This window comes from Desmodus rotundus, chromosome 13, assembly GCF_022682495.2.
Source record: "Desmodus rotundus isolate HL8 chromosome 13, HLdesRot8A.1, whole genome shotgun sequence".
NCBI classification, from domain to species: domain Eukaryota; kingdom Metazoa; phylum Chordata; class Mammalia; order Chiroptera; family Phyllostomidae; genus Desmodus; species Desmodus rotundus.
This window is the reverse complement of record NC_071399.1, coordinates 31,688,580-31,714,707: the sequence shown is the minus strand read 5'-3', so window position 1 is coordinate 31,714,707 and position 26,128 is coordinate 31,688,580. Positions and strand designations below refer to the sequence as shown.

General features: G+C 38.0%; 1 protein-coding gene across 1 annotated transcript in view; it reads left to right on the top strand.

Moving 5' to 3' along the window:
• MYO16 (myosin XVI) overlaps positions 1-26,128 on the top strand; it is a 518,514-nt gene that overhangs the window by 313,491 nt on the left and 178,895 nt on the right. Inside the window, exons 23-24 of the mRNA XM_053916793.1 lie at positions 2,031-2,231; positions 24,501-24,576. Of these exons, the coding sequence (XP_053772768.1) occupies positions 2,031-2,231; positions 24,501-24,576 (277 nt within the window). The remainder of the gene's footprint in view (positions 1-2,030; positions 2,232-24,500; positions 24,577-26,128) is intronic.

Here is a 26,128-nt window from a genome sequence, read left to right as displayed (position 1 = left end):
TATCTCATCCTTGCAAAATATCGTCTTCCTTTCGGAGCAGAATGGATTAGCACTTTTTGAGTCAATTGCTTCCCTAAAACTAACTTGGGCCTTGTCTTTGATTTACCTAAACATCCATTTAAGTCTTTATCAAATGAACCGAAATCCTCACCTCTACAGTAGAGGTCTGTCACTGCCCCTCAAATGTGGACACACTTTTACACAACCTTTATATAGCCCATTTATCCTTCTGCTGCATATCCGCAGTGTATGTTTGCCTGCTCAAATCAGCAGATGAAGGAATAGCTTCTGGTATTCTAGTATCACCTTTTACTTACTTTTCAGCAAGGAAGTTGCTATTAATTGAAATAAAGAATTTTTAATTTTTAAAACATCCCAGACAGGACCAGTCCTCAACAAACTTTTTATATCGACTGTTTTCTTTTAATGCCTCTCCCATCCTTTTGTATATTTACATATACTTAAAACCTTTTTTTCATCTCTGGGATCTTCATGGGGACTCTTTATGGGGTCCCTGGCCATGGCCACACTGAGATTCTTGTGATATATCATTCAGAAAGGCCTGCTAGGATAACATTCCTTGTAATGAACTTTCTCCTTCAAATTTCCTTGTTGAAAGGTATTTCTGTGTTGGTAAGAAATGCCCCTCCAGGTGTGCTAGATAATTTACCAAGGTGGGTGAAATTGCTTTTTTGCAGGCATTTCCAATTCCTTCATAGTGTCATTTCCACCTCATTAGTTCTTCCTCTCTTTCCTTCCTGGGGGTGCTATTGGATGCTTATTCTAGAGATAACCCTCCTAGCTGCCCCAATAGCTCCAAAAAGGCACTCTCTGGTGTATGTGCCTCCGCCAGGTGGAGGTCCTTCCCATGTCTGGCACTTTTACCCTTTATTCTCAATAGGTGGCACCAGAATGACCTCGACTCCACAGCCTTCAGACAATGATATATAGTTTCAGATTTTCTTTAGTATAAGCAGGAGACTCTAAAAGGCATAAAACAACTAAAATATTTATGATACATAGAAATGACTTTCTATTGTCCAAATAAATGACATCATGAAAGGCTGGTGGCTGTGTGGTTTGATTACCTCAAGTCAAAATACAAACTGAAATTGCTATAGGGGTCAATATAGGTCTCTTCCCTTTCTGGGAAGAATTATTTTTTATGGTATTCACACTTCAAAAAGCACCCTGAGTCTATGATAAAAATTAATATACCATATATGACAGAATAATGTAAATAAATAATATAAAGTACCTTACTTTAAAACTTGTCAATGGCAGATTTTCCCAGGAAAGAAAAGATAAGCAGCATAGCACTGAGTAAATGTTATTCAACTGATGGGTAAACCACTTGGGCAGAATCGTATTTCGTGTCTGGGAGGATGCAGTATCAGAGGCTGGGAAGTTTTTTAAGCAGCATTTTCCTTCGTGTATGATTAATTTGTATTGTTGCCTACTGTGTGACTTTATTTTCCTTATTTGGCATCAATAAACTATGAGACTTCTAATTTGAATTTTGTAAGTTATAGCTTCAAATTTTCTTTTCTCCTAAGTCTAGTTATTGGAATATCATAGAGTCACTTCTACTTCCTGCTAAGTGAGATTTTGTCATAATTTTTATGACAACATCATTGTAGGTTTTGGTCTTTGATAAGTAACTTGTCCACTATAAGCATGAAGTGTTTGATATAGGTTATAGGTCAAGAATAATTACAACTTTCCTATAGTTGGAAATTTTATTTTCTTTTTGAGATGAGACTATACTTTTTAGTAACTCCAATGTTTTACCAATATTAAAATATACTCTTTCAATTTTTGTGCATTCCTCTAATCAATAAATACTGTTGAAGGCATACATTACATCAGAGTTTTGACTCCAACAGTGAGCTAGAATAGATGTGTAGTAAAAGTAAAGCATTCATTTACTGAGTGACTTATATGAAATAATGAAATTATAAAAAGGCATTCATGAATAACAAAAATACCAAATTGGGTAATAGAAGAAAAAAATTCTTCTTAATTTCCAGAAGCCATCTGGATTTCTCTGTTTATTGGATGAAGAAAGTCAAATGATTTGGTCAATGGAAACAAATCTTCCCAAGAAGCTACAAAGCCTCCTAGAATCCTCAAATACAAATGCAGTATACTCCCCCATGAAGGATGGAAATGGGAATGTCACCCTCAAAGATCAAGGCACGGCATTCACTATTATGCACTACGCAGGGCGGGTAAGTTCAAGGCTAGCTATGCAATTTATCATGTGCCCCTAATGGACCAAAGGTCTTAAGGATGAGATTTAAAGTGATATTTTAGAGTTTATTATTTTGATAAATGAAAGTTGGGTGAAAATTCACAAAATTTTCCTTTTCTAAGCTATTTCTTTTAGCCTGATAAAGATTTAGCATCTTTAGAATGTGGGTGATGAAGGATGCAATATGATCCTTCTCATAATGTTTTGAGAATTATAACTTAATATGAGCAAAAGAGACCTGGATTTAATACAAAGAGCTCTGCTGTGAACTTTGGCATATTTTTATAATCCAAACAAACATTGGACATCTGAGTTTACTTACTCTTAAAAGAGTTTTTAGTATTATTCTTCTTAAAGAATGTCAGCCCAAGAAAGCAACTCCCAGATCTCTCAATTCTCTAGCCAGCTTTGTAAAATGTGCTTCTCTCTTTAAAACCTTCAAGGAATCACTCTTACTTATCTTAAAAAAAAAAATCACACTCCTTAGGCGAGGGTCCTATCAGACTTCTCCAAGCCGATCCCTATTTTTTTTCATGATTCATCTGTCACAACTGCCCTATTCAAAATCTCTGTTCAAGTTTTTTTTTTAATCCACCTGCTGTTTTTCTGCATCTCCCACCCCTTTCACTTAAACTCCCTCATACTCGAACTTGAAACAGGCTTCTTTTCATCATCATAATGTCAAATTGTATCCATCTTTTAATACTTAAGACCATATCTCACTTATCTTCAGTCCAGCTCCCATCTATAGTTAATGTCTTCTACTTTTAAATTTGCAACCCTCAGATATTTCCCCCCTTTGGCACTTGTACAAATTATATTTTAGAGGGTTAAGTTTCTACTCACTCTCTCATACTCAAGTATTGCAGTTCATTTCAATCAGGGTTAACTGAATCTCTACTATACACCAAACCCAGAGCATTAGAGAATCAAAGCTAGGTAAAACATATCCCTTGCTTGCAAATATCTCATAGTCAAATGAGGAAAAAGTAACTTATCAAATAATTATGATGTAATTTCTTTATAACAGTAATATTACCAAAGTTCTACAGTACCACAGAGAAGGAAGCCATTATTTGGATTAAAAAATATAAAATATTTTCTAGAGGAGGTGAAATGTGACTGAGGTCTTCAAGGGTAAGTTAGAACTTACTAAGAATTAGAGGGACATTCCAGTAAAGACATGGACTTTTACAAGGGAATGGCATGTGTAACTCTCAGGATTCAGTCGCATAGGACAGACTCTATTCTTGCTGTTCGAGGAGGATATAACTTTAGTATAAGAATATAATTATTAGAGACTCTCAGTTGAACTTTCAGAAATGACCTTAATTAAAACCACACCACTTGACAAGGCTACCAACATAATTATGGCCTCAACTTTGATCAGGGAGCTTCTGGCCCCATGGAGAAGCTGCTACTACAGGTACTGACCCTTTTTTAGTGCTGCCAACTACACCAGGAAAATACCCATGCTCTGGTACTCCACATGGAGGAGGTAAGTGACTGGACCTGGAGATCTCCACTGCCAGAGAAAAACAGAACTTCATGGCAAACTTACTGTGTGCAGCCTCCATCTCTTCCACCTTCTAAATCATGTGCCATAGTGCTGGATGGTGGGAGCTACAGAACAATCAGAGTCCAGCTGCAAATTAGTCTGGGAAGGTTAACTTCCCTGCTTTCTTTTTTTCTCTTATGATTTTATTCATTTTTTTTAAGAGAGAGTAAGGGAGAGAGAAAGAAAGGGAGAGCAATATTGATGTTCCACAGAAACATCAATTGGCAGCCTCTCAGAGGACCCCAACTGGGGGGACCTGGCCTGCAACCCCAGCATGTGCCCTGCCCAGAGATCAAACCAGCAACCTTTCAATTGGTGGGACAATGGCCAATCCACTGAGCCACACCAGTCAGGGCAACTTTCCTGCTTTTTGACATCTTCAGTACAGGAAGGCAACTAGGATAAAGGCTGTGTACCATTCTGCCATATCCACGTACACTGTAGTTGGGAAATCCAACAAGAAATTTAGTTGTCTAATGAGCATGTTAAGAGAAAAGTCTAAAAAGACTGTTTTGGCCAAGTCAGGAATAAATATGCATGTATGAGGGGGGACCCAAAAATGGAATTTATTTATAAAAAGTTGTGTATTCTTACATATTTAGATTTTAGTCACCTTCTCCATTTGATGCAATATACCCACTGAGAAGTTTTTTCCACTGCTCAAAAAAGTTTTAGAACTCTTTGATTTTTATGCCTTTCGGTGCTTCTGCTATTTTTTGTTTCACCTCTTCTACATTGGCAACACATTTGAGGACTTTTTTCATTTGGGGAAACAGAAAAATCACTCAGGGTGAGATTGGGTGAATAGGGAGGGTGGGACACAGGGTCATGTCTTTTTTTGGTCAAAAACTGCTGTACACTCATTGTGGTGTGGGCAGGTGCTCTTGTAAATCACCCATAATGAAATGGGCAAATGCACTAAAAGAGTCTTCAAGCAAATTCACTGAAGCTGAACCAGCCTCTCACAACAATGCCAGCTGGTACTCTGATACAGATGTGTTCCTAGGATACTTACCTAGTAGGAGAAGTCTATACTCCAGGGTGCCTGCCCTCCAGAAGGTAATTCCAAGTTTGTTTGTTTGTTTTTCGGTGGGGTGTCTCCCTGCCTTGTACTACTCAGAACTTTGTCCTTTTGACAATGTTAATTCATCAGATATTTTCAGACAGGGTTTGGGATAAAGTAAGGAAATATGATATAAGATGGATTGAGAAAAAAAGGAAAGGAAACTATGGAAACACTCAGGCAAGAACTGCATGTGAGCACTGGCCATGGCATGCAGAGGAGGCATTCATAAGGAAGGGTCTGGGGACAGAGACTGACTAGATGTGCAGAGCAAGGGAGATATAGCTTGAAATAATACTGAGGTTTCTCACCTCCTGGGTGGTTATGTTATGCCAACCAAGAGAAGAAATTCTGCAGAATGAGGCAGTTTAAAAGAAAAGATATTCAGTTTTAGATGTTTGGATTTGAGGTTTTAAGGGAAATCCCAGTAGGATGCTGAAAATACTTGATGCTTGGAATGAAAGAGGTTGGTCATTTTGAGCAATGCGGTCGGATTTTTGGAAATGTGTATCTTGATCATTTTACTCAGAAAGAACACGGAGAGGATAGAGAAAAGAAGATAGTAAGAAAGGGAAGGACCAAAGTAACCTAGAGAAAGGAAGGAGAAGCCGACAGGAAGTACACCCAGATGGGACAGTTAGGCCAAAGAGCACTTTTGTGAGAAGTTACAGTAGAATGATAGTGTATGATGGCTTGAGTAGTTAATGGATATGGAGAAGTCAGTGCGATATTTTATACATAACAGTTAAGAACTTTTTCTGAGTTATTTCTTTTATATATGAGAGGTGTGTGTGTGTTTTACATGCTCTAGTCTTCAGTCCCTGGTGACTCTATGAATGAGTGATGTCCCTGCTGTCCTATCTTCAATAACCAAGCTCAGTTCCTACAGACTCACACTTATGGCTTCTTTTATAGAATCAATCTATTTTTTATTTGGTCTTTCTCCTTTTCTTTTGCCTTATATTTTTCTCAGCATTATTGTCTTTTCCAAAAAGCCCTGCCTCCTCATTATGTGTCTGGAGTAGGACAACTTCAATTTTGTCATTTTTGCATCCAGTGATGTTTTAGGGTTAATTAGCTCTAGGACCCACTTATTCAATTCCTTTCCAAGGTATCCTCAGAGCTCTCCTCTAACACTATGAATCATTTTTATTCCTATTGCCTTCTTTACTGTCCAACTTTCGTGTTTGTACTTAGTAATTGGGCATACGAGGGCGCGGATGATCTTGGTGTTGCTCTCTGGTGACATGTCTTTGTTCTTGGCAATCTTTCCTAATTCTCCCATTTAGCCTTTAAATGTTTTTTTTTAAATAATTGTAGCAATCTTTTAGTCTTATATTCAGATCTTTAATCTATACTTTATTTATATGAAATATTTATTGAATTTATAGGATTTAGTTGAAAAATTACTATAAGATATATAACTAATGATTTTGAAAATTTATTTTTCTGTAAGTTTCATGGGATCCGTCTTAAGTCAGTATATGCCTGACCTGCCTTGTAAACCCATTTGTGTTATGCCTTGTAGATGTATTCAATAAAGGCTAATTGTGTTAAATTGAATGGGACCCAGCTTTGGAATAATATTTTATTTAGTTATTTTATTTGCTTTTACAAATTATTCTAAAAGCACCTAATGAAATTTTAATTTTAATTGTTTTAAGCAAATTTTGGGAAAAAACTAAATAGTTTTAATGAATATATTTATTTTACTGAATTATAATAGCAATAAAGCAAAGTAGAGAAAAACATTTGGTTAGTTGCCATCAAAACCAAAACTCCATTGAATCATGAATTTTCCTATAAAAGCACCTTTATATTTTGAGCAGGATTTTTCATCATTGGAGTCAGTTTTGTGGTTTTATAAAAAGTCTTCTAGTCCTGGCTGGCATAGCTTAGTGGATTGAACATGGGTCTGTGAACCAAAGGGTCGCTGGTTCAATTCCCAGGCAGGGCACATGCCTGGGTTGCAGGCCAGATCCCCAGTAGGGGGTATGTGAGAGGCAACCACAGATTGATGTTTCTCTCCCTCTCTTTGTCCTTCCCTTCCCTTCTCTCTAAAAATAAATAAATAAAATCTTTAAAAATAAATCTTCTATTTTACTGAGATGTACTAATAAGTCTTACTTAGCCCAAGGACTCCCTAAAGACTCATTCACATGTTACAGTATAGATTATATGTAACTTGTGACAATTTGGCAAGCCATATGCCATTCTAATCATTGGATGTACCTATATGTACTTACATATTTAGCTATTTCATTTTCCAAAAAAGCAACACATTCTGCATTATATATACCAAGAGATGTAGCAAAGAGCTAACTTGTTTAAAATTAGCATGCAGAGTCTGTTTTAGATAGTAGGATGAGCATTCCCCAATAGCTCTTTGATGATGAAGTTGAACCCAAAGGAGAGCTCCATGGCTCTGGGGTCCTTGGTTTGGTGTGAGGCCTCTTCTTTGGCCAGAGAAATGAACTAGATAGTCTTTCTCATTACCACGTGTTTACCTGATTTTGTTAGTGAAAACTCACTACATCTCCTCGGAAGAATGATCATTACTGCTGGTAATGATATTGACCTCCAGCTGCACCAGGATGCAGTGGCCTATGCTGTTCTGACTATGGGATCCTCCCATGCTTCTGATATTGTTTGGCACAGAGGCTCAGAGATTCATTTAGAAATGTTTAAGCAACATTATTTGCATTATGGTGGAAGATCTTTCCTAAACACATTTGAATTTTTCATTACTCATAGGAGCATGGTGTATTTTCTAACCTCTATTACAGAAATATTTTAAAGTAAATGGGAAGAGACTGTACATGAAATATTAACAGGGTCTCATTAATGAACATGAATCTGAATTTAAAAAGGCTGTAAGTTGTGTTTGGTTGTTATTTGTTTTAGCAAATTTTAAATCATATAGGGGATTATCTGTTTTAGGAGTTGCTCTTAAACTTCTACTGGTGATTTAAATGATAGATAAGCATTAAATCCAGAAATATGTCTAATTTTATTGGCTTTTAAAATTAAGAATCTCAAAGGAAAGAAGAATAATTATTTGGAAAAAGACATGGGCTCTTAGGAAAGTTTAATTTCCATTAAGGTGATTCTGAACTAACTCTAATGGGAAATAGTATTTTGAAGTTCTTAAATTTTAATGTGAGTAAAGGGAATAGATTAGGAGATAGCAAAGCAAACTGAAGTAGTAAGAATTATATTAATGAAAATATAGGTCAAAATTAAAAGTTACAAAATATATGATACTTACATACCTGACCCTTTTGTTTTCTGCTCATAAGGTCTTTGTCTGAAAGTTGTTTTTTGTGATTTTTTTTCTTTTTTTCTTTTTTTTTTTTTTTAGCATGAAGTGATTAATTCTGAATCTCATATAAATATCCCATTTTATGGCTGGCCTTGATGGCTTATGTAAATCAAATTGATGATACTGTTCTTACCTAAAATGATGTGTCTGTGTTTTAGCTTCCTTCTTTCCCCCAAAACTTAACTATTGTAGTGACTGGAATGGTGGTCACTCCAAAAAGTATGTCTGTATGCTCATCCCTAAAACCTGAGAATGGGATCTCATTTAGAAAAAGGGTCTTTGCATATGTAATTAAGTAAAGTATCCTGAGATGAGGAGATCATCCTGGATTATCTGGGTAAGATCTAAATCCAATGACAAGTATCCTTATAAGAGTAAGGCAAAGAGAGATTTAAGAGAGAAAAGGAGGCCTTGTGACTGTAGAGGCAGAGATTGGAGTGACATAGTCACAGGCCAAGAATGCCTGGGGCCACCAGAAGCTTGAAGAAACAAGGAAGGAGTGATCCTACAGTGCCTAGGAAAGCAGGGATGCCACATTCAAAGTTTTGGCCTCCACAACTGTGGAATAATATTTTTTTGTTGATTTGAGGCACCCAGTTCATGGCCATTTGTTACAGCAGCCCAGGAAACTAATATAGTGTTCGTTGGTTCAGTGTTTACAAATTAAAAGAGAAGTGAGTAGTTTTAATATAACATTGTAGAATTTCTTTGTCACATTTGATTCATTTGAAAGTGACCCCTACATTTCTCCTCTATTTTTGCTCATACCTGGAATGCCCTCTTTCTTTCAAAATTTCATTCATCTTTCCAAGTGTCAAGGTCTTAGCCTAATCCAAATTTCACTGATCTCTGCCTTCCCTGATCAATAATGATGCCTGATGCTTTCATAGCATTTTCCAATTTACAAAGTGCTTCTGAGACACATTTACCATGTTTGTAAATGTTACTATGTCAGTTTACCAGTTAAGTAAGCCTTGGTGAAGGTCAATGATTCACCAAAGATTAAACAGCTATGTATAAGTCTTCTTGGGGTGCCATGACAAAGTCTCACAAGTGGGTGGCTTAAAACAGCAGAAACTTATTCTCTCACAGTTCTGAAGGCTGGAGTTCAAAATCAAGTGTTATCAGATTTGTTTTTTTCTTCAGGCTCTGGAAAAAATCTGTTTTAAGCCACTCCCTTAGCTTCCAGTAGCTGCCAGCAATCAGCATTTCTTTGACTTTGACACAACACCCTCCATCTTCATATGATCTTGTCCCTATGTGTGTCTCTGTGTGTCTTCTCTTTTCACAAGATACCAGTCATTGGATTTAGGGCCTACTTTATCCAGTATAATCTCATCTTAAGTAATTATGTCTGAAAATATCTTATTTACAAATAAGCTTATGTTCTGTGGTTCTAGATGGACATGAATTTTGGGAGTCCTCTATTCAACCCACTACAGCTTGGTGGGTCACAATACTGTGTCTCATTTTCTCATGCCCCATATGTTTTTCTCTCTCCATCATGGTGTATGGTGAAATTTTAAAGTGCCTATTGTCTATACTCATAGAATCCATGTGGTGTCCTGGAAACATAGGATGCACTGGGACACACGGTGGCTCCATTACTGTGTCTTTTCTTTTTTTAAATATATTTATTGGTTATGCTATTACAGTTGTCCCATTTCCCCCCCCACTCCACTCCATCCTGCCCACCCCCCTCCCTCCCACATCCCCCCCCATAGTTCATGTCCATGGGTCATACTTATAAGTTCTTTGGCTTCTACATTTCCTACACTATTTTTACCCTCCCCCTGTCTATTTTCCACCTATCATCTATGCTACTTATTCTCTGTACCTTTACCCCCCCTCCCCCTCCCTCTCCCTTATTGACAACCCTCATGTTCTAGTTGTTTGCCTAGTTTGCTCTCGTTTTTGTTTTATGTGTGGCCGTTAATAACTGTGAGTTTGCTGTCATTTTTACTGTTCCTATTTTTGATCTTCTTTTTCTTAGGTAACTCCCTTTAACATTTCATATAATAAGGGCTTGGTGATGATGAGCTTCTTTAACTTGACCTTATCTGAGAAGCACTTTATCTTCCCTTCCATTCTAAATGATAGCTTTGCTGGATACAGTAATCTTGGATGTAGGTCCTTGTGTTTAATCTTGGGTAATGTAATTATGATGTGCCTTGTTGTGTTCCTCCTTGGGTCCAGCTTCTTTGGGACTCTCTGAGCTTCCTGGACTTCCCAGAAGTCTATTTCCTTTGCCAGATTGGGGAAGTTCTCCATTATTTGTTCAAATAAGTTTTCAATTTTTTGTTCTCCTCTTCTCCTTCTGGCACCCCTATAATTCGGATGTTGGAATGTTTCAAGGTGTCCTGGAGGTTCCTGAGCCTCTCCTCATTTTTCCAAGTTCTTGTTTCTTCATTTTTTTCTGGTTGGATGTTTCTTTCTTCCTTCTGGTCCATACCATTGATTTGAGTCCCAGTTTCCTTCTCATCACTATTGGTTCCCTGTACATTTTCCTTTGTTTCTCTTAGCATAGGCTTCATTTTTTCATCTGTTTTTCGAACAGATTCAACCAAGTCTGTGAGCATATTGATAACCAGTGCTTTGAACTGTGCGTCCGATAGGTTGGCTATCTCTTCGTCGCTTAGTTGTATTTTTTCTGGAGCTTTGAAGTGTTCTGTCATTTGGGCCATTTTTTTTGTTTGTTTGTCTTGGTGCGTCTGTTACTTTAAGGGGCGGAGCCTTAGGTGTTCACCGGGGCGGGGTAATGCTGGTCGCTGGGCTGTGACACTGTACGTGGGGGAGGGGCCGAGTGGGAGCAATGGCGCCCGCCTCACTCTCCTCCGGATTTCAGTCTTTCACTCCTCTACCCACAATCAAACTGGGCCACTCTGGTGCTGGTTCCCGAGTTAGTGGGCCTGTGCACACTCTAGGCCCCTGTGGGTCTCTCCAACAACCTCTCCTGTGAGGCTGGGAGTCTCTCCTGCTGCCGCCCCAACCCCCAGGGGCGTTTTCAATGAGAGGTTTGAGGCTTTATTTCCCTGAGCTGGAGCCCTGGGTCTCGTGGTCTGCCTCACTGCCCGCTGTTCCTCTGGTTTATCTGTGGGCGAATGTGGTGCCGCGGGGTGCTACCCGCCACTCTGCCTGCCACGCTCTCCACCACTCTGAGTCCGGCCCTCTGGGATCATCTGTGCAAATGTGGGGCCGCAGGGTCTGCTAGTGCTTGGACTGCCTGCGCCATTTGTCCCACACTCTGCCAGTCTCAGTCCCGCCACAGCCACGCGAGTCCTCTCCACCCCGGTGCCCGTCTCCGCCCCTCCTACCAGTCTGGATGCATGTTTATTTTTCTATTTCCTTGGTGTCGGTCCCCCTTGCTGTTTGATTCTCTGTCAGTTCTGGTTGTGCGAGGAGGCGCAGTGTGTCTACCTATGCCGCCATCTTGGTTCCTCCCATTACTGTGTCTTTAAGTAGGACACTGATTTTCAGTTAATATACCTGCAAAGTTTGTAATTAAAGAGAATATGGATGTGAACATCATAAACTTGTTCTAGAGATTAAACGGTGAGATGTTGCATGAAATACATGTCGTATTTCCCTAACAATAGATTTTGATGCAGAAATATCACCATATTTAGCAAAAATTTGAACTCATCAGTTATATATATTGAAGACCCAAAAATATTTTGGGGAGCTAATCAATTGGCTATATTCTCACATCATAATATTAGGGACCCAGTTGACTTACTCAAATTAAATTAGTCATAAAATGTCTTTGATTAGATTAAAAAGTATATTTGTTAATTTTTGTATCTTATAAAGTGCTCACATTGCATAAAACAATGTTTTATAAGTCATATTAGAATATTTATTTTTATTTATCACAATGTTATTAACACCACTTCAGTGGATGATAGGGAAGATGTAACCAGCATGGTTACATTTTCTTGCTCTTCCTGTTACACTTTGAAAACTTTAGTGGAAGATAAACACAAAAAAATTGAGGTATTTCTCTATCTGTGGAAACTATAATATTAAAAGAGAAAACATTTAGCTAAAAGTTTTAACTTTATGATAATGTGACATTCTGTTCTTCAATGAATATACAGGTTACTTTTGTGATGAGCAGTTTTACCTTGATTAAAGGGATTCTTATAAAAAATTATATTCTTTACCACTTAGTTTTATGACTAATACTTTAATTGAGCATAGAGGTCTTTGAAACTTTAACGCAGAATTTAGAAGGTTCTCTCAATATTATTTGCCTTGAGAATATTAAAGCATTGTTTGCTATTTATATACACATTTGGAGAGGTAATTTTATGACAGAATAGCCTCTTTATATAATGTGCTTGTAGATGTGTCTTTCTGTGAGTGAATCTTGATTATATCCATCAGGATTTCTTTTCCATCTCCCTAAAGCACATTTCTGCAATACGGTTGCAATCCCTGATTATTATTGTTCATGTCACTGATTTCCACAGGCCTTTATGGGAACCACATTGCCAATAGAAGTGATGTGGTGAAAAGAATGATGTTACTGATTTTGCAGCCAGTCTATAAAATACCTGACTTTTTTCCTTCTTCCAGAAAAGAATCTACCCCTATTGTGTGACTTATGCTGTTACCCAGATCTCTGAGAAGTAGAGATCTTCATCTCATTGATACTGCAGTAGATTCTAAGTGACACACTGGTGAAAGCCAGCCTCTTTGTCTTTAGACGTATTTATATAACATGTAGGCAAAAGACACCTTGGTCTGTATATTTTCCAATGCTCCCTGTGTCAGAAACACCTTCTGTAGCTTGTCACCTGGCCTTCACCACCCAGAGATCTTTTAGGAGACACGGTGGGCCCAAAAGGACTCTGAATGTGAAGCTTTAAATCATACAAAAAAGGAGCTGGACTAATCAATAGCGAGGCTTCCATTTATTCCTCTTTCTTTTCTCTAGGCAGAATCCCCAGACATAACAATGAAATCTGTCTGGCCTAAGTCAAACTGATATTATTAAAGGTTATTTGACAAAGATATTTTGACTCACACAGAAAGAGCTTAATTTACATCCATATGTGTTCACCTCTTCGGCAGACTTTTAGAAAAATAAAAATTAACCAGGCTCCTGGTGCCGTGTTGCTTTTATCGATTTCACCTTTGGCCTAATTTTTTGTAGGAGACTTGATAAATGTTTCCTTACGCAGGGTTTGGTATGGAAGAGAAAATGCAGGATCCCATTTAGGGACTCTGTTTCTTCAAAGATTTAATAGCTTTTATTATCTTCATTGGCTGAAAGAAAGTTATAAATAAGAAACTTTAGATTTCCTAGCATATTGATATCTTGTTAGTTGATAGTTCTTTTAATCTTTAAAAGGAAAAGTGAGGTATATTTATAAATTTCAGAGGTGTCAATTTCAAGGCAATGTTCAGATTTGTATTCTAGATATCTAGGTAAAAACTCTTAGCTGTAATACTATGTGTTCCTAATAACTTGTTTACAAGACCAAATATTTCTTTTCTTTTTATTGATTCTAGAGAGAGGGAAGAGAGGGATAAAGAGAGGGAGAGAAACATCAATGTGAGAGAAAAACATCAACTTGTTGCCTGTTGCATGTGCCCTGACTGGGAAACAAACCTGTGTCTTTTCAGTTTGAAGGACGATGCCCAACCAACTAAGCCATACTGGCCAGGGCCCTAATAACTTATTTTAAAATTAGCATTTATCAGCCCTGGCTGGTGTGGCTCAGTGGATTGAGTGCCGGCCTGTGAACCAAAGGGTTGCTGATTTGATTCCCAGTCAGGGCACCTGCCTGGGTTGCAGGCCAGATCCACAGTAGTGGATGCGTGAGAGGCAAGGACACATTGATGTTTCTCTCCCTCTCTTTCTCCCTCCCTTCCCCTCTCTCTAAAAATAAATAAATAAAATCTTTAAAAAAATTAGTATTTATCAACTTAAGGTGAATCAGAAAGAAAGCAAGCAAAACTATTAGAGAGACTCACTCAATGAAAAAGTAAAAGTAGAAGCCTCTGCTTATAAATATTGATGCTATGAAGAGGTCAATTTACTTCTACACGTGAAATTGAGATTCTTTTCAGCAAACCTCAGATACAGAGGTGAAACCAGGCATGAAAAATTGTCAGGCCCCTTTGTATTTGCTAAAAATGATCTTTTATTCCTTTTGCTAAAATTCAATCTTTACATACATTCTGATGTGATATATTGTATTCTAGAGTGTATCTCAAAGTTTTGCATTTTTGTCACCTGTTAATCCCTATTACTTCTTTTCTCAGGATTATATTTTACACCATGTAAATACATGGTGGAGAGAGGGATTATAAAATTGATGTGAGCATACCTCAATTTCATAAGTATTGGTGTTTCTCGTGATAGTATTTTATGCCTTAAGCTAGGAGTTTATTTACTGTCATGAGTAGTTTTGTCTATGAGATGACTCCCAAATCTCCAGTGTAACTATTTTTCCTGTGGGCTCCACACCTGCCTATCTACTATTTAATATCTCTACTTGGGTAGCATCTAAAATGCAACAGGTCCAGAAGCTAACTAAGCTAAACTCCCTAGCCACCTCCCAAACTCTCTCCCTCTCAACTTACTTCAAAATAAATAAATAAATAAATAAAACTGATTTTCCATATATGTCCCACTTTACAACTGATAGTAAAATCAGAAATCCAGTTAATTATCAATTATAAGCTACTTCTCCCCTATATACCTCTTGAATCTAAAAATACTCCTTCTTATGCCAGTATCCTAGTTCACATTGCCCTCCTGACTCTCCTGGCATACTTTAATAGTCTCCTAACACTAACTGTGTTAGTATAACATAAATAGTAATTATCAATAAAAGAATGAAGGACATTTTTACTTAAAGGCATACTAACTGCATCTATTTCATTTATCATCTTGCTTTTCTGATAAAACTGTTTAAAATTTAATGTGATTAGCCCTGGCTGGTGTGGCTCAGTGGATTGAGTGCTGGCCTGTGGGCCAAAGTGTCACTGGTTCGATTCCCAGTCAGGGCACATGCCTGGATTGCAGGACAAGTCCCCAGTGTGTGTGTGGAGGGGGGGGTGTCAGAGGCAACATATTGATTCATGTTTCTCTCCCTCTCTTTCTCCCTCCCTTCCCCTCTCTAAAAATAAATAAATAAAAACTATTAAAAATAAAATAAATAAATAAAATTTAATGTGATTATTCTGATTCACCTTATTGATAATAGACCTAAAGTAGTGGCAGTGATGACTATCTTAATCAGCTGTTCATTAACTGTTCTTTTAAACATTTTTACTTTTTAACTTATCTCTCCTTGCTAGAAGACTCAACTTTGTTTTCCCCTTAAATAATCAGATTTTGCAGATCATTTTAACACTCTTGTTCTTCATGTACCTGCTAGTTGAACAAGCACACCTTGAGAGATGTAATCAAGATCCCATTTTATTTTTGTCTCACACTACTTTTCAAAATATATTCAACAAGGACAGTCCTTTTCTTATAACCAGATAAAAACCCAGGCAGCTTCAGGGATACTCCCCTGGTAATAGTTCTGTATTTGCTTTTGGAGGCACTCACAGACTCAATTTAGTAATTAAGGACTTCTAGTCCTACATAATAATCAGAACTACAAATGTAACCAAAAGTTAAGCCCCCTCATGTGTCAGCCCCAGAGGCCACACTGTAAAGTGGCCTAGGGCATTCTGAGTTCTTTCTTTTATGCTGACTGGTCTCGTAATGTTACATAGGATTTCACACACATTATGCCTTTTGATATTTAGGGCTAAATCTCACTTGGGTGCTTTCATGTGTACTGAAACCCTCCTCCCCTGGGAACCTTCCATGCCGTTCCCATGACCTAGGTAGGTGATGCTGAGTCTCCTGGCTGGCAGTTCCCCCTAGAGCCATGGCTTCTCATGCTCATTCCACACCGACTCTTCCCTGGACTCCTCTATTCCCAGCCCCAGTGTGTCCTCTTGGGCAGGATGTAACACGGACTGAAAAACATAACCATGGCCTTTGTAGTTGATCAAAATCATAAGTTCTGTGCTCTCCACTTTAAAAAGCTGCCACAGCTCATCCCACTGCAGCAGGGGATGTTTCTCTTTTTAGTCATTGTTATGCATTTTAGTTCTGATGTATGTCTTTTTTAATTGAATTTATTAGGGTGACATTGGTTAACAAAATTATATAGACTTCAGTTGTAAAACTCTATAATATATCATCTGTAGATTGTGTGTTCACCACCCCAAGTCAAGTCTCCTTACATCATTATTTATCCTCACTTTACCCTCTTCTGCCTTCCCCCACCCACCCACCCCATCCCCCTTTCTCCCTGGTAATCACCATAGTGCTGTTTATTTCTGTGAGGGTTTTTTTTTTTTCTTAGTCCCTTTACATTTTTCACCTGGACTGCATTATGCTAAGTGAAATAAGCTAGTCAGAGAAAGACAAGTACCATATAATTTCACTCATATGTGAAATCAAATGAACAAAATAAACTAACAAACAAAATAGAAACAGACTCATAGAGAACAAGCTAACAGCTATCAGAGGGGTGAGGGGCTTGGGGGCTGGGTGAAAAAGATGATGTTTCTTAACCCCCATTGTCCTGCCCATCCTTAACCTTTGTGCTTCTTAGTGTGATCAAACTTGTCTGCATTGTCTGCAATGTCTCCTAACTAGTGGGACAATGTCAAAGTATAAGAAGGATGCCAGGGAGCCTCCTCTGTTTTTGGCTTAGAAAACTAGGGAAGAAATTGTGTAAAAGTACTTACAGCTATACTTGCATGCTACATAAAGCTGTCACTATTGTGTACTCAAATTGGTGTGAGAGCAATAGATCAATAGCCTAACAGATGGAGACATAGATAGAGAAATCAAATATGGTAGATAGATGATAGATAGATAGATGATAGATAGATAGATAGATAGATAGATAGATAGATAGATAGATGATAGATAGATAGATAGATAGATGATAGATAGATAGATAGATAGATAGATGATACATATGGATAGATACACACTTATAAATCAAATACCAGTACTACCAAAAACACATGTAAGTACCCATGTTGTAATGTAAGATATCTTGAAATGCCTAAATCATCACTGAAGGGGGTTTTATTAGGGAAATTAACTTTTGGTACTTCAACCACATGGCAATATAGATTTCCATGCCAGGAATACATTGATTAGGTGGTCATAGAATTAACAATTTGGTTTGTCCCTAACATATTGTCTTACAAGGTAGAATGTGCGTGCTGTAGAGAACTATCTCATTCTAATGTGTTTAATCTGGAAACTATGGGTCACTTCTTGGCTAGGTGAGAGGATGGGAGGAGGAAAACTAAGTCATACGTAGTCTAAGTAGTGAATCTAACTGATGCCACCAAAGGCCCTCCTAAGACTGTAACTCTGGTTTTGCCACTCGAGCACTTGTGTGTTTGCTCCCAGATTCTGGCCTGAACGAAGGATTGAAGAGTTGCAATATTTATTCTTCCAGCCTGGAGTACAATGGCCTATTGTCTCCATTTCTCCTTTCTCTAAACTGTAAGACCGTGCATCCTCTCAAACATGCCGAGGTCCATTCTGCTCTCTCCACACAATTCATTTATAGGATTAGATGATATCTCCTTTCACACTCAGTCTTGCTAGAATGAATAGTTCTTATCACTTTGTCTGTCTTCATCCATCAGGCCTTGTATTCCCTGTGTCATTCTCTTTGCCTTATTTTATACCTACAAGATCTTTGTTATCTTTCTTTAGGAGTTTTGAACAGTGATAGACATGGCATCTATCCCTGTCATTTCCTGAGCTGCTGAGCAGGCAGAAGGGCTTGAGCTGCCAGCACTGACAGGACTAGCTGGAAGAAAAAATTGAGAGTGGTGGAAGTTGGTCAGGAACTAGCCTGAAAAAGAAACTGTGCCAAATTTTCAATAAGAAAAAGTTTACAGAGGCTAGGCTATGCAAGAAGAGTCAGGGAGACATACAGGGTACCGTGAGGTGACCCAGCAATGTGTCTCTAGTGAAAGACACCACCTCCTGTGAGGCTGGAGAAAGGAAGAGAAGAGGCTACTGGTCTGGGAACTAAAGACAGCTGGTGGGAGCCAGAACCATGGTAGCCTGCCCCAGAAAAACTAGGCCATGAAGAGTGGGCTGTAGGATGAGAGTGGAGCCAGCGTTTGTTGAGGAAGAAGGGAATTACCAAGACTTTTACCCTAGTCCTGTCCTTCAGTCTCCTGCTAGGGCCCCGGGGGCAGCCCTGGCTGCAAGGGAAGGTCAGAAACCACAGAGCAGACAAGGACAGGGAAATATTAAGGGAGAAAATGGTGTGTGTGGAAGGGAAAGGCATCACCAAGCACAATGTATGATAGTGTCCAATTCTTTTGAAAGTGCATACTTAGACAAAAATAGGTTAGATATGTAGGTAGATGGGGGAGAAAGAGAGAGAAGACAGGAAATATGAGGCTATCTTTGGGAAAAAATTAGAGGTAAATTTTATTTTATTATTTTTAGTATTGTCCACATTTTATAAGTGCACATCATTATATTTTATGAAATATTTTAAAAGGTCAGTGTTAGCTGTTTTCCTTGATTTGTTTTCAAATGTAGTCTTCTAACCCTGATTCAATGAAGAGTATATTTATTAACTTTTGCTATTAACCACATGAAAGGCAATTTGAAAATCTACATAGATGGTATCTACTTATACCCCTTTACTATGTACATATATAGCTTGTTTTAATCCCCTAAAAATAGTTTCTTTTATGGATGGGCTATGCTAATAAAATCATTAGCCCCAGTTCAATATTAAATTGAATAAATAAGACACTGAATTCCAGAGAAGCTGACTACTCGTGCTTCCGTAATTATTACGGCCCATGTCCCATAAGTCTTTTTTTTTTTAGGCTGATAAGTGGAAATTAGATTACGAACCCCTCTTCATAACCCTTGATCCACTGTCCCTTCTACTTTAGTATGCTCTTATTCATTTTATTTTCCTCAAACTTCCACATACATATGACTTATTCAGGGTACCACAATAACAAGGTTGTTAAAAATTCTGGCTTCTATTGCTGAGGTCTTAGACAAAAGTTATTTGAAAAATCTTTCTCTATAGCTTATTACAAAATGCTAACTATCCTAAGAAAAAAATGTTTAGCCTGAGTATAATTATACTGTAGCCCCATTTTAAACTTATCAGCCATTGAAAAATATGCCAATATCTGCCCTAATAGTGGTCCCATATCTCAAATGCCCAGAAAACATTTATCCCCTGCAAACCATGCCCTGGGTTCCCTTATCCCCTGCCAGTATCACATAGGAGGACAGAGTTCACAGAGCATCATGAATCACTAGTACCCGGAGCCGTGATTCTCTCACTTGAATGTGCACCAGAATCAACTGGGGAACAAGATAAAAATGCAAGTTACTTGGCTCCAGTCTTATAAATGATGACTAAAGAGGTCTGGGCAAGGATTAAAGTATATGCATGTTTATTGAGTACCAGATGATGTCTTCCTATAGGTAATCTATGAAGTACTTTTTCAGAAACTCTGAAGGTATTATTAGCCACAGAATAGGTGCTCAGTTTAGCACACATTCTGAAATCTCTCGTTGACCTCCTGGTGTGTAACAGGAATGGGAACTGGGGCTGGGACTTCAGACATCAAGAACACACTAAACCCCAGCTCTGGCACACCACAACACTTTCTTTATCAAGGTCGAACAAGCCACCTGCTCTTGCTTGCAACTCGTAGAATTCACATCAGTGATGGTGGCTGGAGCTGTTGCCGTGGAGCTCTCGCACCTTAGGATTTCAGTTTCCTTGGTGATTAGCCAAGCATGAGCCTGACAGCCTTCACAGAGAAAGAAAATGCATGTGATTTGGCATTTCATAACTTTTCTTTTCTTTGTGTACCCAGGAAAAAAGGTATTTTGCAGAATCGTAATTCACAGCCTTGGTGAAAGTTTTATACTCCCTTTTTCATTTATAGCTAACATAATTTATCTTTTAATTATATTTATTGCAGTACCAGAGTGTTACAGCAAGTACTTCCAAAAAAGCAGCACACTGCCAGGTTCCCTGGTTTACACTGCACCCCTCATTTGGCATCCACACCAAAGCATTTAGATGAGTATTGCTCACTGCTGAAACATAAGCAAAATGCTAAACTTCCTTTGGAGTCATCTTATTGAACAGAATCTTTCCAAAGGAAATCTCTGAATACACAACAATTTTCTTAAAGACTTGTATTAGGCTGCATGCATATAAATTTCTCTATTACATGCATGAGGGACACCGTCACTTACAGAATAAATCCTATCTTCCAATCCTTAAAATGAAAAAAAAAATGTGAAGACAAAGGGGAAAGGAAAGAATTTAACCTGGTCTCTATCATTTGCAACTTTCATGGTTTTCTTCTCTCATTCCTCAAATAACAAAACAGGAAGAAAAGGAAGAGTAGGGCTGTGAGCAGAGTAGTTGTGCTGAATGACCTAGAAAGGCCTCTGCTTAAAACCTGCTTCCTGCTGGCTCAGCAGCTCCTATTATGTCCCCCCACCCCAGAAGCACTGCTGAGAGGACAGACCTTTATCTATTCTCATGATATCACACACTTACCAAGATATAGGGGATTTTTAGGGTACACTGAGTTCCTCCTTGGTGGTTTCCCTTTCATAGAAATGTCTCTGTCCATTCAGCTAGGCTTTGAGGTTCACTGCCCTTTGAAGTGCCCAGGAACCTGGTGGCCTTGTCCCACTGTTTTGCAGCTTCCATGGTTTGTCTTCTCTTTTCTTTCCTCTTCTGCCTCTTAGAAGCCACTGGTCTCAGTAAGATCCAGATGCCGAGGCTGATGAATGTCACATGATTAGCCTTTCGGGGAGACTTGCTTTATTGGAAAAAATTTCTTCGTAAAGTAATGAATGAATTTTGACCAGTAAAATTACAGGTACAGGATGAGAGTCATCTTTTTGGATAAGCAGCCCATTTAGCAGCCTCAAAATAGATGACATAGATGACTCCATGAATCTTTTTCAAGTCCGTAATGTAAAAATATTCTGAGAATTTCTGATAAGACAGTATGGGAGAACATTAGAAGTGGGTATGAGGGATATCATTAGAAAACTATAGGTATTATGCAAAGCTAGATACTGACAAGCTTTTTTATTTATCTTCAAAATCACCTTGAGAAAGATAGACACATAGAGACAGAGACACACACACAGGGAGAGAGAGAGACAGAAATGTCTATCTTACCTTCTATATTCTTTAGATGAGAAGTCATAAAGTCTCAGTATCTTGATCCAGGTTCCCTGCCAGGCACTGGGGCTTGCTGGAGAGGTGGGTTGCCGTGCAAGGCTGGTGCTCTTTCTACCACAGCTTCATGACTCCTGGAGAGTTGGGCCTTGGAAAAATAGACTTAGCATTTGCAGCTGGAAACACTGGAAGGAAATTTACTAAATGGAAAGGCAGGACTGATGTTAAGGAGGAATTTTGGAGCAGGGTGGCAGAAAGTGAGGAGAAAAGCATGATGGGAAGCACCTGGAAATATGCCATATATCAAAGGATTTTACTAGGTGATGTGGACATCTTTCCTAGATACTGAGGATTTATCAGAAGTTTGACATGAGCAGCCATTGAGTAAGATTTTTGGTTTTCTCTTCCCAAAGCTGAACATACCATTGTCACTTTCCTCAAGGTATAGTCAGAGTTTGCTGAAGGAGTTAGGAATGGCCATCACAAAGCAGGGACAGAACAGAAACAAAGGCAATCAAGGAATGTTATTTCGAGAAAATCAATCAGGTAGTCCAATTACACGTGTGTTTGAGTGTGTGTGGGTGTGTTTAATTCAGAATCATCATATTCCTATGAAAAAATAGGCTAGAATGAGGAGAGCGCTTCACTACAGGATCAGCTGTGGGACACTAAATGACGTGCCCAAGTCCACACAGGTTCAAAGTGGCTTAGGAGAATGTGTTCTGACTTCTCTTCCATGGTTTCACTGGGCACTGGTGTCCTAATGTAGAAGGCATGGAGAAGCAGAATCTCTAGATTAAGGTTTCTCAACCCTAACACTACGAGCATTTAGGCCAGATAATTCCTCATTGAGGAGCTGTGTAGTGCACTGTAGGATGGAGACTGCAGCAGCACTTTTATCCTCTCACTCCTTCCGTTGTCACAAACACAAATGTTTTCAGACACTGACAAGTGTCCCCTGGAGTCACCATTGCCCCTGGCTGAGAAGCACTACTCTAGATTGTATAAAAATTGCTCATATTCAACAATGTGTGATATGTAACATAATATACAGTTCACATTTTAATATTGGTAAGCCATGTTCTGGCATAATAGCAAACTGAATAATTAAGTAGTGACTTAAGAGTATCTGAAAGTTGTTTAGATTTTGGCATTGCCTCAGTTCAACCAGTCTTGTGGTCCAAATTCATAGTAGAAAAATCTTGAGAAACTTCAGGACATCTTGGGGATTTCTCTGCCATTTAAGTTCTTATAACAACAAAGAATAAAGACTTGGGAAGGCTTATTTTTTGTAAAGAAGGCATGGTCAGGCTTTAGAATTTGAAAGCCATTTAGGAAGCAAGGCTCATTAGGGGTTATTTGGCCTTTTTCTATGTCCCTTTCATTAGACACATAGCCTCTTACTCATGGATTCTTTTTCTGTTTAGTCCCCTATTGCTGCCAATGAGACAGTCCTCTTGGGGCTATCTAGTTAAAATTCCAAAAGTAGTGAGATGATTATTGCCTTTATTGGTCTGACCACCCATACTCCCTCATGGGTGATGCAGCATGAAAGGGGCCATTCACTGGGAGGCTGCCTCCCCTGGTTCAGTACTAACCCACCTAAGGCAAAGGACAGCCCATGACATCTGATCATAGTGCCATACCTCAACATGTTTTCACAAGAAGCAGAAGCAGCTGTTGAAATGGACAAGCCTTATAGCTGATCTGACTTCTTGAGACCACATTGGAGTTCACACTTCGTTGAGATTGGGAGAGGCAATAAAACCAAATCTTTTTTTTTTTTTTTACTTTTTAAAAATTTATTGTGTGTAGTTACAGTTGTCCCACCTTTTCCCCCATTACTCACCCCTACCCTGTCCCTACCACTCCCACAGTCAATCTCCCCCATTGTCCATGCCAATGAGTCCTCTGTGTTCCTTTCCTTTTCCCTTCACCTTCTTCCCCCTGTTTCCCCCTTCCTCCTCTCCTCTGGTCACTGTCAATTTGTTCTTTATTTCCAAGTCTCTGGTTCTATTTTGCTCATTTGCTTGTTTTGTTGATTAGGTCCTACTTATAAGTGAGATCATATGGTATTTGTCTTTCACCACCTGGCTCATTTCACTTAGCATAATGCTCTCCAGTTCCATCCATGCTGTCACGAAGGGTAGGATTTCCTTCTTTCTTTCTGCTACATAGTATTCCATCGTATAAATGTACCAGTTTTTTGGTACATTCATTTACTGATGGGCATTTAGGCTGTTTCCAGCACTTGGCTATTGTAAATAATGCTGCTATGTCTCTTTTCAAATACTAAGTCTCCCAGGCCAGACTGGAACATCAATAAAAGCAGACAGTGAAGTCATTTAAGCATATTCATAAGTAAACTGTCCTTAAATAATTCAGAATTTATTTTTTCATATATTTTCTTCATCTTAAAGGCTTTGGATTAATGGTTTAAATACAAAAGGACCTTTTAATAAAGAGACTGTTGAATTTATTAAACTGATATCACATTTTCTTTTCAAAGTGTCACAGAGTCTTTCTACTTGGTTTAGCGAGTTTTCTGCGTAGGTTAGAGTTCTTAAGAATAAATGGGGACTACATGAATGTGAGTCACCACCACTTTCTCTTAAAATCATGATCAGAGGAGGGCTTTGCAAATTAGAATGGGAGAGATATCCCTTCTTTAATGTGCGGAATGACAGCACATGGGTGAGTGCTTTGAACCTGAATATAACTCAAACTCTAAGACCTGAAGATGCTTTTTTATGAATAATTTAAAACTTCCCCTGTGTCAAGTTATTCTTTAAAGCAGTGTTCTTCAACCTTTTTGGCACCAGAGACTGGTTTCCTGGAATACAATTTCTTCAGGGACTGGGGAGGTGGGTGATGGTTTCAGAATGATTCAAGTGCATTTTATTCTCACCTGCTGTGCAGTCCAGTTCCTAACAGGCCCAGACTGATACCAGTCTGTGGCCTGTAGGTTGGGGCCCCCTGATGTAAAGGAAATTATTTTTGTGGTCATGTTTCATCATTAGTAATTTTGCTATTTTCTTTTATCATAGGTAATGTATGAAATTGTTGGAGCAATTGAAAAAAATAAAGACTCTCTTTCACAAAATCTTCTATTTGTGATGAAAAGTAAGTTTTTCCCTCCTACAGTTAAAATACCACACATTTCTTATTTCTCTGAACATTGTCCTATAAAATATGCCACCAGCTGAAGGATAATTGGAATTCTTTTACATTCTAATGCTCAGAATAATAAAGAGTGGATCTTTTCACACTATACATTGGTTACAATTTAATTTGGAGTCTAGTAGAAACCATAATTTAACTAAGCTTTTAGCAGATAGAAATTTAATGCACCTTTAACACTCTAGTTTATGAATATAAAAAAGCTCTTTTGTGAAGACTAATGAAGATGAATATGGCTTCCACAGTTATTTAGGCCACAGCAGGGTGAATTCCATTACTTAAGATGACTCTGGAACACACCTAAGGGGTAGTTTATTCTTATGTATTTCACATAAAGAACTAATGCTCACAAAGTACTACAGAATGACTGTACAAATTTATATATATGCGTATACACTGATATATGTATATTGCAATATAAATTTATAGGTTTCATCTACTTTATGAACCTTAATACTTCATATATGTATATTTATAATACTATATAATTCATAATACTATATACCACATTTATATATATTATAATTACATGCATGTCGATGTATAATTGTCTCTTCTAGTAATTATTTTCTTAATAGGAGTTCTGTAGTGATTCACATTTTCCTAATAACCCTTTCAATGAGTTAGAACATATCATCTTTTGTGCTTGAAGTTGCTCTGAGTGAGATAGAGTCATTTATCTGTCCTGGGGAAAGAAGCATATGATAGTCTTTCACGGAACAGGTGGAAGCCTTTGAGCTGGAAGTAAGACATCCATATCACTTCTGATTTGAGGAACGTATTTACCTTAAAACAAACATCACAGTTGCAATACATTGTTATTGTTCATTTGTTTATTTTCACTGGATTTATTGTAAGGACATTGATTAATAATATTACATAGGTTTCATGTGTACAATTTTACAATACATCATCTGTATATTGTATTGTGTGTTCACCACCCCAAGTGCAATACATTGTTTTTCATGGGGAATTACTCTGTTCACCTCCTAGAACTTAGGATTTCTGTGAGTTCTCTTAAAGGCTGAGACTAATGATAAAAATATGGACTTGGAATAATATTGTGTAGAAGAAAAAATGAAATAATTGATCTTATTGGTTATAGGAAATGTCTTCTAGTTTTCAATTCTTTGAACTTTTATGTGTAACATACTTTAATTAACCCATACATTTGATAAAGATCTAATTTTTCCAGTTAGTGCAATGACTTTTTCTTTATTTTTGTATTTTAGGGTATCAGAATATATATTGAGAATGAGAATATGATGGCTAGTGATATTGCAATTCTCCTTATTTTAAGAGTCCCTATATTTTAAAGTCATTCTTTTATAGATACTTGCTAACAAGTTCCAAGATAAAACCTAGTGAATCTGTTTTTCATTCTAAACACCTTAGGCTATAGGCACATTGAGGAGGAAGACAGAATTTACAGTGTGCCCTAAAGTGTTTGTGCAGGTCGTAGCAAATGTTGTCTTTAAAGGGCCAGAGAATAAAT